This window comes from Eubalaena glacialis, chromosome X, assembly GCF_028564815.1.
Source record: "Eubalaena glacialis isolate mEubGla1 chromosome X, mEubGla1.1.hap2.+ XY, whole genome shotgun sequence".
In the NCBI taxonomy this organism is placed as follows: Eukaryota; Metazoa; Chordata; class Mammalia; order Artiodactyla; family Balaenidae; genus Eubalaena; species Eubalaena glacialis.
The window spans coordinates 72,738,613-72,752,261 of record NC_083736.1 but is presented as its reverse complement, the minus strand read 5'-3'; the positions used below and the strand labels follow the sequence as shown (position 1 = coordinate 72,752,261).

At 38.7% G+C, this 13,649-nt stretch overlaps 1 protein-coding gene across 1 annotated transcript in view; it reads left to right on the top strand.

Moving 5' to 3' along the window:
* The first annotated feature begins 3,513 nt into the window (after positions 1–3,513).
* Positions 3,514–13,649, top strand: part of BRWD3 (bromodomain and WD repeat domain containing 3) — a 111,812-nt gene continuing 101,676 nt past the window's right edge. Inside the window, exons 1-4 of the mRNA XM_061179196.1 lie at positions 3,514–3,725; positions 3,853–3,911; positions 4,114–4,143; positions 4,545–4,604. Coding sequence (XP_061035179.1) covers positions 3,695–3,725; positions 3,853–3,911; positions 4,114–4,143; positions 4,545–4,604 — 180 coding nt within the window. The 5' untranslated portion in view covers positions 3,514–3,694. The remainder of the gene's footprint in view (positions 3,726–3,852; positions 3,912–4,113; positions 4,144–4,544; positions 4,605–13,649) is intronic.

The window sequence follows — 13,649 nt, the reverse complement described above, 5'->3', positions numbered from 1 at the left end:
ATATTAATCTTTTTTTTTAAACTGTTTTTTTGTTTTTTGGCTACTCTGAGTGGCTTGCGGGATCTTAGTTCCCTTGCGGGACTGAACCCGGGCCCACGGCAGTGAAAGCACGGAGTCCTAGCCACTGGACAGCCAGGGAAGTCCCTTAATCTTCTTATTTACTACTTCTGTCCCTCCATCTCAGAATTTCCTATTTTTTTTCTTTCTTTCTTTTCTGGCCATCCTGGGGAGAACTGTTAAATTTTCAACTTTGATCTTCCCTTAAAATGTGATTTTTAAAGAGTCAGAATAAAATAAATGATTTAGTGGGTTTAGTTATATATCTTCCAAAAGATATGTCCATGCCTTAACCCCTAGTACCTGTGAATATGACCTTATTTGAAAATAGAGTCGTTGTAGATGTAACTAAGTTAAGGTTCTCAAGATGAGATCATTCTGGATTTGGGATGGGGCCAAAATCCAATGACTGTTGTCCTTGTAAGAAAAAGGAGAGGGAGATTTAACACAGGGACACACAAGGAAGAAGGCCATGTAAAGCTGGAGGTAGAGATTTGAGTTAGGCTACCATAATTTCCAGGAATGCCAGGAGCCATCAAAAGCTGGAAGAAGGGTTCTCCACCAGAGATTTTGAAGGAATTCTGGCCTGGCGACAGTTTGATTTCAGACTTCTGGCCTCCAGAACTGTGACAAAATAAATTTCCCTTATTTTAAGCCGCCCAGTTTGTGGTAATTTGTTATGGCAGTCCTAGGAAACTAATACCTATCAGGTAAACATTCCTGATCTTTTCTATGTAAATCCATATTTGCTTTAGCTTATAAAAATTTCATTCCCCTCCCAATTAAGCCTTTGGCCACAGGGTTAAGACTGGTGATTTTAATTGCAACAAAATAATTCAAAGCATTTGGCTTATCCTAAAGAACAAATGAACACTTTTATGTTAACACACACATTTTAATAACTTTCCTTTTATCAACCTAGTCCTTACAGTCAAGAAAACAGTAGGGAATTTGTGCCAGTTTATTGATTTGTTGCTCACCATCTCCAAATTCTCCATTATTGACTGCTCTACGAAAATGGATCTGGGCTATCTAAATATTTTTCCTTTGGTCAGTGAGAACTGAAGCTTTGTCAGTAGAGCAAACTGGAAATACAGTATAAGAAGAAAAGGTTTTGCATCCTGCTTCTGGAGTGCTTATGGAGTAGGCTGCTCCTGCAGCTTGTGCAGCTTTCTCTAGTGCCTGGCTCCTGTGGTACATGCTTTTGGTAGCACCCAGCAGCCTCCCCTGGCACCTTGCCTCTGGTGGTTTTGTAGTAAAGTGCCTCTGGTGAGACATTTCCCTGTGAACATTATTTCCCAGGTACCCTAGAGGGTTGATTCCAGAAGGTAGGCTTCTAGAAAGTTCCAGAAGTTGGAGTTTCAGCAAGGTACCACAGCATCTTTCCTGCCATTGAATGAGCCTTGGTTGGCTGTGTCCTCTCCAATAAGGTCTGGATCTTAGCCCTGGGCGGGCAATAGGGATTGCGAGTACTCTCAGCTCTAGGGTTAGTGGCTATTACTATCTGCTATTATATTATATACTATGTCTTCTATTCCTATATTCTTTAGAGTTCTCTTTACCCCTTACTAGGTAATTCCTCATTACTCCAATCTTCTGTTATTGTAAATAATTCTGTACCTTAAACTTTCTCTATTCAAATTACTGTGTGCCTTTTCTCTCCTGATTGCACCCAGACTGATATTGAAGCAATCACTGAAATAACAGTGCCCTATACAGTTTGAAATATGACACAAATATATTCACATGACTTTTACAGCAATTACTGTGAAGTGGGCATGGCAAGTACTATTACATTTTATAGATGAGGAATAAGGTTCACAGAATTTCAGTGAGTTGTCCAAAGTCATATAGTCATTTTTATAATTTGTAAAATGTGGATAACAATAGAAACTACCTCCTAGGGTCATTATAAAGATTAAATGAGGTAAAATATGTAAAGTGCTTAGTACATTGTAATGGCTTAATGGTAACTGTTGTATATATTATACTTGATCTGTAAAATATATTTAGTCTGGTGTTTGCTAAGCTACTTGCAATGAGTTATCTAGGGCTTATAGATCTTTTCAATATCTAATATTTTTCAGTTAATGGCATTTGTCTTATCAAGTACTACAGCATAATGACCAAAGATAGACCTATCATATCACATCTTGTGTGGTTCTTTCTTTCTGAGGGGAAAATAATGGCCAGAGTGAGAACTAACCAACCTAGGCTAAGTTTATGCCAGCATAATGCAATTCTAGGCACACTGTGGTCAATGGCTGAACTCTGAGTGAGGAAATCAAATTCCTAAGAATCCAGCCCTAACCTTAAAAGGTGAACCTTCAAATCTGAATATTTCAATGTAAACAGTACATGCAGCTTAAACAGCATTTCTGGTCTCATCAGGTTCAGCTTCTATTAATTACTTTTTGGTCAGGGCTTGAGGTGGGAATATATTACGCGAGGGAAAGTAGGGAAGTAGACTGTTTACTATATGTGTGTCAATTACTCTACAAATCCTTTGATCACTTAAGATTTCAGTAACCAACTACTGAAAGTTGGTACTGTACTAAGAGTTAGGGGTTATATATTAAATAACGAAAGTTGCCCCAAACCTGTAGAAAACTACCTTGAATACAGATATGCAATAATACATAAAAATCCATGGTTAACGTAAAATATTTTGACAGTATTTGAAGACACAATTGAAAATTATCCTATAGGAATGGGACAGATATGGCATGTGTTAAACATTCAGAAGGGGACAAAATAAAATGCTTCATGTCTGACAGCAAATTCTTCCTGAAGATTTATCAGAATCAGGGGACGTTTTGAGAGCTGCTCTTTCTCTATAACAATATGAGCCCTGCCCTCCGGACTGCTAAGTTCACAGCATTTTCATCTGGTACAAAAATCATTTTAAAGAGAAACAAGTGACAACGAAGTAGGGGCTCCTTTTCTTTCTCAGTCACGAGATCTTTTAGCGGCTAGCCTCCTTTCGGTGGAAGAGAGACAAAAAAACCAAAGCCTCCTCGGTGCCGGGAGGGAATCGAATAAAGCAGCTGAACCAAGTCGGCTTCTCACATGTTCCTCACGACCACGCCAGAGGGAAAGGTCCTCAACAGGAAAGGGCCCGATTACCCTCACAGGAAGGGTAACCACTCTGGAACTCGCCGAAGGGAACGTCACCACTGAGTTCTACGGTAGCTGCCAGAGCGTCTGCCATCAGTTAGCACCTCCCCTTCCTTCCGGGAGCGGTAGCTAGGTAACTGTCGGCTGTATTGGAGAGCTGAGGACTGGAGGATGCGTTAGTGCCTCTGGCGGTGAGCAACGAGCGCTGCAGGTCCCTCTCACAGTTTTTACCCTCCCCTCTCCCCACCCCCTTTGCCCCCGCCCACCCCTCCGCCACTTCGGCTCCTCCCTCCTCTTCTCTCCCTCTCCTTCCTCCTCCGCCTCCTCAGCTCTTGGGCTAGAATATCTATGGGTCGAAACGTGATGCGATGAATCCGAGAGAGACCGAAACTGGGACGAGGAGTGCGGCGGAAGCGGCGGGACTCCTGGGCATGGGGGCTTCACCACAATAGAGGCAGCATCCCCACCCGCCCCCGCCAGCCCCTCTGGAGCAAATCCCCCAAACCCCCTCGGGAAAAGGATGGCGGCGGCACCTACCCAGATCGAAGCCGGTGGGTAGCTGTGTCCGGGGGCTAAGAGGATGGGGGCTTAGCGCGACGGCTGTCAGTTTCTTTTGAAAAAGCTTCTATTTTTTCTTCTTTGCCTCCCTCTCAACCTCTTTCCCCCCCTCTTCCTCAGAGCTGTATTACCTGATCGCTAGATTCTTGCAGTCCGGACCCTGCAACAAATCCGCTCAGGTGAGAAGGGGAAGGAGATCTGGGAGTCTTGGGGAATGGTCCCAGTGGGGAAATCGAGGCAGCGGCGTGTGCGGTTCCGCTGTGGGTGAGGGAAAGGCCGGCCTTGAGTAGCCCTGCCGTCAGCGGCTGGGTTCAGTTTGGGGAGGGAGGAATGGGTTGATGGCCCGAGCTGCCCTCATATCCGTGTTTCCCTTTTGCTCAGGTGCTAGTGCAGGAGCTCGAGGAGCATCAGGTACGCAGCCCCTTCGGGAAGAGGTGGGGACGGTTGGGGTGAGACTGGAGGAAGGGCAAGTAAGGGGTGGAGGGCTAGGGCCGGGAGGAAGGCTTGGATCTGGGCACTCATAGCTGTTGTCACAGTGGTGAACCGGCTTCTTCCCTCAAAAGGGGCGGATATCGCTGGGGTCTTAACTCGCCCCCTCTTTATGCCTGTGGGAGGTGTTTTTTCAGGATTTCCTCCCCCTCGGCCTCCTTCCCCCCACACTCGTCTAGCTCTGAGACAACAGCTATCAGGCCAACAGAAATAAAGACGCCCAAGGGTCGAGGACCCGGACCCAAACTGGGTCGGGTTGATGCAGAGCAGAGGCTTGGCCTTTATCGTTGCCCCCTCCCCCCTTTCTTTTCGCCGGCCCCCAGCTTATTCCGCGCCGCTTAGACTGGGAGGGGAGAGAGCACCGAAGAAGCTTCGAGGATCTGGTGAGTAAAGTTTTCATTTCAACTTAACCCAACTCTTTCTCCACTCCCTCCCCACCTTGTTCCCCCAACCCGCCCCCGACCCTTCAACCTACGCGGCTCTGGAGCTCAGTGCTGAGCCGAAGAACTGTCCCTTCCCCCCTCCCGGCGAGTCAGAGAAAGGGTACCTTGCCCTCCCCTTGGCCTCGTTTGTTTCCACCCGAAAACTTTGAAGAATGTGAACTGGTTATCAGAGATGCCGTATTGTGGATTACGAATATGTTACAAACATCGGGAAAGGCCCATTGTAGGGGGAAAAGGGAGAGAAAGTAGGGGGTTATCTTGGGGCACGTACCAAGGACTGACGCTGGCCAATGACAGCGTTGGTAACAGCCCGGAGTTCCGGATTAGTGGAAGAAAACTGCTTTCTGGTTGGTCCTGGCTTGAAATACGGGAACTGAGGCCAGGCTGTTTTTTTTTTTTTTTTTTGGTCTGGGGGCGGCAGGCCGCACGGCAGAGGGGGTTCAGGAGGGGAGTTGACGGACCAGGGACTAGGGAAAAACGACACAATTAAAAATAATAGCATCAAGCTAATTTCAAAATTTGCCGGGGGTTAGATAATCGACTACGGAATAAAAGCATAATCGTTGTATATCTCAGATTGTAGAAAATAGCTCATCAAATCATTATTAAATCGCGTTTATGCAGTTAACAATTTCACTAAATAAGAACTGTGGATTATGAGCTTTTTAAGAATTGACAAAACACGATTTTGGATTTACAAGGAAACAACAAAGGTCATATTTTAAAATAGAATATACTTTAGTAAAGGACCAAAAGCATTGGATTGACTGTTGTTTGTTCAGCAAATATAATTCATAGTGTAAATGCACCTTCTGTTCGGCACTGACACACACAAAAAGGTGATCCTTTTTATTTTTGGGAGGATGTTCCCTTGTGTTAGCCACTGGCACAGTAAATTGGAAGGAAATGAAAGGAGAAAGGGGTGATGTTACTAAAATCTAAGTTCAGCTATCTTTCCTTCCAGTAAGATCCAAACAGAGGAAAATCAGACAAAGTTAAAGAAAGTTGGAGGGGTATGGTAGACTCTAAATATAAATAAAATGATTTAAAATTTGCTTTCAACAGGACAATATTTAAATTACTTTGGTGTTCATTTGATATTTTTCTTTGTATTAAATTACAAGAATGAGGCCATGCTAATTATCACCAAATCTACTGACTAGATTTTTTTAGTTTTGCAAAGCACAGAAAATGGTATAATAATTGTGATAAGGATAAACTCCAGCATCTGTAATATTAATGGTAAAAAATTCTCCGATGATAAAAAATATTTTTGAAAAACTGCATGTATTACCAGTTTAATTTGTAGTCAGACTTTTTGTTGGACTGAAGTTCTTTCAAAAAAAGGGCAAAAACAACAGTGCTTACCAATATGTTTTAATACTTTATGACTAATGTGGTTTTGAAGATAGTTTTATACTGAGGTGTATTGACAATATTTTTGTTTATATTTATTTGTTTCTAAGTAGACCATTTTAAGCAAGTAACATTTTTTAAAAGGAAAAAGCTTTTTAAAAATTAACTTGACAGTGGCAAAAAGTAAATGAGCATCAAAATGATTAAAAATAGTCTCCTAACCACACACACACATACACACACACACACACACACACACACACACAGAGAAAAACAAAAAAAACAAAGCCCAGTTTACTAGACTTCCTTTCCTTATATTGTAAAGGCATATTTTCATGTAATTGTAATCAATGTCCACTTTATGCTTTATATTTTCTTACTTAACACTTTTACATATACTTATCTATATTTGAATAGTCATTGTTATTTTAATGGCAAGAAAAGATTCAGTTGTTTTTAAGTTGCTGTGATTAGAACTCAATTGCTAGTTGAACATTTGGGTTACTTCCAGTTTTTCACTAATATCTTTGCATAGTTAAGTAGTCTTTCTGCTTTTTTCCTTTTTTTTCTTTTCTTTTTTTTTTCCAGTTGTTTTTCTGGGCTATATTCTGAAGTGGAGTTATCAGGTCAAGGGACTCATCCATTTTATAGCTGTTGTTATATATTATAAAATTGCTCTCCAGAAGATTGTCCTGATTTATAATGTAACCATCTAGATACTTAGAATGAATTTTTAAAATATTTAAAAATCTTTTGGTGGCTTTAATAGGTGAAAATAGTCCTCAGTTGACTTAATTGGTTCTTTTCCCCATTATTAGTGAGGCTTAAACTTTAACAAGTTATTTTTTTAATTGTCATTAATCCATTTGTATATCCCTACATATACTTGATTTTCACCTTTATCTTTTTAATTTATTGTTTTTATAATTCCTTATACATTTTTAATTTTTATATATACAGAATTTCTTCTATTGTTTGACTGTTATCTATGGTTTAGTGTTATCATTTTTGTTTTTAATTTACTTTTTGTATTGTACATATAGGTTTTTATTTTTCCACACCAGGATCCAATTTTTGTAGGGATATTACATTTTGATAATATGGTCTTATTTTTAGTCATATGTCTGTTCTCTACCTATAGATTTCTTTGTAAGGGAAGATGAGGCAGGGCTGAGAATTGAACGGAAGGAAAAGAAGTGGCTGAGAACTGAGTGTGCAGTGTTTGATTGCTAGATTCATCAGTCGTATGGTTGATAAAAATTATTTCAAATCTGACTTGAGATTTTGAGTGGCTTCATTGTAGGAGAGATGGATTTTTTTCTTGGGGTAGGTTTGTTTTGTTTTGTTTTGTTGTGTTGGCCACACCAAGGGGCGTTCAGGGTCTTAGTTTCCCACCAGGGATTGAACTTGTGCCCCTGCAGTGGAAGCACAGAGTCCTAACCACTGGACCGCCAGGGAAGTCCCGGGGTAGTATTTTTTAAAGTGCTATTAGAACAATGGATTTATACAGTGTGATCTTTGATTTAGCTACATGGTTTGGATTGAAATTTAGGGCAAAGTATTAATTAGTATAATTTTATAGAAGCACTTCAAACTGAAGATGTACTGGGATATAAAAAGGAAAGAAGACAAATGCATAATGAAGAGGTGAAGGACTATAAACAAGGATATCAAAATACTGAATTGAAGTTGCATAGTCATGTATACTACATACTTGAAACAAAAATCCTGCCTTTCTGTCCATATGTATATTTTCATTTGAATTGTCTATACTGCTCAACTTGATTTATCCAGAAGAATATTAAGATAATAACTTAGATTTCTTCAACACTTCATTACTACTGTTACTATTGCATAGCCTAGAAATCCCTATTTTTTCTTTCTTAAATCTGATTTAGTGTTTTACTTATAATTTGGAACACACGGGAAGGTGCTTTTTTGTAAAAGCTGCTTGCAGCCAAGTATTGACATGTCAAGATCTGAAGTGCCTTTAAAAAAATGAGTCTGAACATGAAATGTTTGTCAGTTTATGTTGAACTGTAACGTTTTTGATTATGACATTCAAAAAACTTCTAAATTAATTTTCAGAATTTTGTAATGATACAGGGAGAGATTTGAAGTCAGGGTAATTGTTTTTGAAGTTTGATCTGAGTATTTTTCTTTATTTCTGCTTGACTGTTATTTACAGCATAATAGAATTAGATTTGCTTCTTACATCTTAAGGTAGATAATATAAATAAATACAGATGTCCTTTCATTTGTGGTGACCCTGTTGAATTGTTGACTATTTTATTGCTTCCTCCTTGGAGCTTTATTGGGGATGACAAACAGAGCAGTGAGGGGCATGTGTGTGTGTGTGTGTGTGTGTGTGTGTGTGTGTAAACAAATGAACAGTTTTGTTAATATACACATTTTATATATTGGAATGGTGAGTTGGAAACATTTTTTAAAGGCATGCTTTAAGATTTTTGAATCACTGTATGGGTACTCCTATCATAAGACTGAACCAAAGACATAATTATCTTTAGGTGTGGTATATATTTTTACATTTATTCAGCATTTTTCATCTGTAGAATTGAAAGCACCAATTAGTGCTTACATTTGGAGTGACATAAATTTTATTACCTTCATTTTATATTCAAAAGACTTGAAGCACTTTTCTGCTATTTAAAAAACTTTGATCAAGATCGTATGTTAACTGCTGTCTTTAAAAATAGTACATCTATGGTGATATATGTCATTATAAGAATTTACATCTGCATTTAACATATTTGAGTTTAAAAATGTTTTCACATTATCTCATTTGATCCTCACCAACTGCTTTAAAACACTGTATTTGAATTCCAGACATACCTGCATTTTTTTCTTACCTTACCCAGCTCTTTTTCTCTAGTTACTAGTAATAGCTTAAATTGTCTATTAGAACTGTAGAATGATCTTTGAGTGTTGGTAGCATGGTTATTGCATCTCTAAGTGTGGAAGCAATTTAAGCATGTGTGATTTATTAACTGTTATGTAGACACACAGCCATAGTTAGGAGGAACGGAATGCATCATGGGAAACCAAAAAGCATGTGCTGCTTGACTCCCGTGTGGATATAATGCTAACTGATAGGTATTATGGCAGGCAGCAGTCAATGTCTGGAAACTGGTATTCCTCACTACTGATTGGCTTGAGCCACGTGTACGCTCTTGCTTTCTATGACATGTTTGTTTTACCTATTCATCTGGATTGATGACTGGCTTTTTTTTCCACACTTGGGCTCTAGAAACATACTTTCAATGATTAAAATCCTTTTGGAGATTTAGCATCAGTCCTAGGAAAACTGGTATCTCAGTACAAATAAGATGGTATTAAGGAAACGAAGAGAGCTGCTGTTAAAGAGTAAGAATTTGGATTGGGTGAATGTTTCTTATAAAATTTTGTCCAGAAAGCACCTTTGTGACATTTGAATATTAGTTTAGTTTGTGTGTTTTTGTTGAAGTTTTACTGATGTTGGTTATTGACTGATTAATAATTTTTTTGTAGGGAGCAAAATAGTAATTTAAAGTCAACTTAGTGTTTGTGTCATATTTTAGAGATGCCTTTGTTTGACATTTCTCAAATAGGATTTTGTGGGTAGTAGAAAAGGCCATAAGATTTAGTCCGGGAGATAGTCATTACTCGCTGAGCCACCCCGGGCAAGTTACTTAACCTCTCAGAGATTCAGTTTCCTCATTTATAAAATAAAAACCCCTACCTGTTTTGCAAGGTCGTTGTGTGGACCAAATGAGTTAAATATGAAAGAATGCAAATGAGTGCAAATGAGTTGGTTACTACATTTTACTACATTTTAAATATAGGACAGAGAGTTTGAATGGTTAGCATTAAAATCTGAAGAACTATGACACCAGAATTTATGTTTTCTTTGGTAATTGGCTAATTATCACCACCCAATTTTCCTAATATTTTTTATAAGGTAAGGGGCATATAAAATAGTACCATTAAAAAAGCATTTAAAAAGTGTCAGAATTGAGCCCAAAATGAGTGTCTTTGAAGTACATCTGTGTTAAGCAAGGAATGATCACTAGGTGAAAAGATATTTAGTGTTATTTGCATTTTTATGAATTACAGAAAAGTAATTCAATATGATACTGGTATAATATTAACTCATTTTTAAGAAGTGGGAGGTATGTTTTTCCCATGTCTTGTTGCAGGGATCCTCAACCCTTCTGACTGATCTCTTCTTATCCTAATCTTATTTTCTATACATTATTGACAATTTATTTCTTGTATTTTTTTTTAAATTAATTAATTTATTTATTTTTGGGTGTGTTGGGTCTTCGTTTCTGTGCGAGGGCTTTCTCCAGTTGCAGCGAGTGGGGGCCACTCTTCATCGCGGTGCGCGGGCCTCTCACTGTCGCAGCCTCTCTTGTTGCGGAGCTCGGGCTCCAGACGCGCAGGCTCAGTAGTCGTGGCTCACGGGCCTAGTTGCTCTGCGGCATGTGGGATCTTCCCAGAACAGGGCTCGAACCCGTGTCCCCTGCATTGGCAGGCAGATTCCTAACCACTGTGCCACCAGGGAAGCCCTATTTCTTGTATTTTAAATTACCTTGTTGAAGATGTTTTCTTATGCCTTTTAGTATCTACCATGGTGCTGTATAATTAGCTGGTTCTTAGTTATTACTTGTTCAATTTTCTTAACTTTTTTAGAAGTGTTTTCTTTGTTTTCTTTTTTCTTTTTTATAAGTCACGGATGTATGTAGCTTTTATTTTTAATTTATTAATTTATTAATTTATTTTTTGGCTGTGTTGGGTCTTCGTTTCTGTGCGAGGGCTTTCTCTAGTTGCGGCAAGCGGGGGCCACTCTTTATCGCCATGCGTGGGCCTCTCACTATCGCGGCCTCTCTTGTTGCAGAGCCCACGCTCCAGACGCGCAGGCTCAGTAGTTGTGGCTCACGGGCCTAGTTGCTTTGCGACATGTGGGATCTTCCCAGACCAGGGCTCGAACCCGTGTCCTCTGCATTGGCAGGCAGATTCTCAACCACTGTGCCACCAGGGAAGCCCTTAGAAGTGTTTTCATGATATATATTTTTTAGGCTTACTAATCTGCTAGCTAGTATGGAGTTCTTTTTATTGGACCTTTCTCTACTGAGAAACTTCTAGACTGTGGGTGGGTCCCTTGTTCTCGTCTTGATATCATCTGACCTCAGGGTTATAGTACTTTTAGTGCTCTCTTGAGGCAGTATAAACCAGAGAATACTTGAGCCTTAGGTGGATTGCTCTGCCTGTCTCATTCCTGAGGAAATCTTAAAACTAATAAAAATAAAAAGAAATGCTATGAACAATGATTAATATTTTCAAAAGAAAATGATAGGAAGTCTTAACACTTTGTAGCCCACCCTGTTAACCAGTGGTATTACTACAATGGAAAGGCCTATTTTCTTTCCTTTGCTTCCCAGTTTTTCGTTTCTCCTCCTTCAAATTCAGCAAACATTAAAACTCAAATTTTAAATTGTAAAGATAATATTGGATTATTGCAGACATTTATATTTTACTGAACAGTATCAAGCAGAAAATAAACTTAATTTTTTATGTTTTCTTTCATCTTTTTTGTACAAGTATGAGCATTTTTTTTCTTCAAAATCAGATGATACTCTGGATAGAGTTTTTTATTTTTATTTTTTTTAACTTAATGTTGTGGAGGAGCATCTTAAACATTGAGGAGATACATGTACTAGTCACTGTGCAAAGTGTGTTTACTAGGTGAGGGTGCCTTTCTCTTTGCCTGGAATGCCTTCCCTTCCTTTTGTCTGCCTTGTTAACTTTCACTTAGAATTCAGGTGTGAAATTGGACAGGAACCCCTACCCCCAGGCTAAATTAGGTACTGTACTTTGCTTCCTTAGCTCTCTGTACTAAACCTCTGGGCGCTTGTAGATTTGATTTGTTTCTAGCTACTAGTTTGTTTCCCCCACTGGGATTATGGATTTTCTTAGGGCAGCAGTTTAATCTTTCCATTATATCCCTATACTTCAAATGTCTGAATGAATGAATGCATGAGTGAATGATTTTGTTTTTGTTTTACAAATAATATGAGGTGGTTATCATTACTCCCTGTTTTGCAGATGAGGCAGCTCAGGCTCAGAGAGACTGAATAACTTTGCAGGTCATATAAGTAGGATCCTGGGAATGCTGGAAAAAATTCAAATCTAAGTCTTTTCTACTGTATCATACTGCCAGAAGGAGTAACAGCTAGTAAATTTTAGAGCCTGAGTAATCCAGGCTCTTAGACTTCAAAGTACCGTGCTTATCTCTACTATACTTATATTGATATATTTAAAGCCTTGCTGTATTTTTCAAAATCTGTTTTGTTTCCTGTCCCTAAATATCAAAAAGTCATGTGACTAACTTTATGGATGTGCATTTTCTATCCCCCCCCCAAAAAAAATTTCAAATCTCAGATAAAATGTTGCATTTTACTTCTTCAGCATATGGTCTCAGTTTCAGTCTTCATTTTACCTGTGTAGTGATTCTAGTTAGAAAACAAAACACACAATTCTATTTTCTTTGTTTTTTAGTTACTTGTCTGATCTTATTATTTCGAAAAGCCAAAGTAAGAATGCTATCATGGCTATCTGAAAATTAGTATTTCAAATGTAGCTCTTGGTGCAGGTCTGGCCCCCTGAGATTAGGTACCTTTTGTATTTTATTCAGTGCCCAGCTGGCTTCCTTTTAACTAATTATGAGTAGTAGGATCATCTCAGTGAGCTCTCTGGTCTTCTCAGTTGTCATAATGATTCTCAAGTGTGGTAATTTCAGTTGTTAGATTTGCTCTTTAGGTCAGCCAGTGTTCCTATCAAGAAGGTTTATAATCTAGGCTTCGTTTAATTTCTTTCAGTTTATCAAATTTATAGTTTTAATTTTTTGCAGTCTTTGTGTTACTTTCATGATTTTTCAGCTGCCTTAATGGGTCAGTAATAGAAATAACAGTGGGCACAGAGACCCAGATTCCTGTCCATTCATTGTGACCATTGGACTTCACTTCTCTGGATCTGTTTTTCCTACTGTAAGATGCGGAATTAAGTTGATTGTATATAAGGATCCTTCCAGTTCAAAGGCTCTATAATTTAACTCCTTGGAGCTATTTTACAGAATAATACAAAAGTTTGTATTATGCTCTTGAAATTTGTTTTTAGAGAATGCCTTTCTTCTTCAGATTTCAAAGTGCTTTTTGTGTTACTTCTTGGCCATTATATTCCAGAAAGAAATTTGGTTAAATAACTGAAATCAGAATATTTTGAGTTTTAATCAAAAAGAGTGGCTTTTAATAAGCCACAAATTTCATAGAATATTTTAATACATACTTTTAATATTACATTTTATTATATATTACATTATATTCACATGTAATCATGTAATTCTAATATAGAATTTTTAAAAAACTTGGAAATGTAATTACTGAGGGTGGATAAGAGCTCTTATGCCTAAAAAGATCACCTTTAAGAAATTCCAGCTTTGGGGACTTCCCTGGTGGTCCAGTGGCTAAGACTCTGCGCTCCCAATGCAAGGGGCCCGGTTTGATCTCCCTGGTCAGGGAACTAGATCCCACATGCCCCAACTAAGAGTTTGAATGCCACAACTAAAGATCC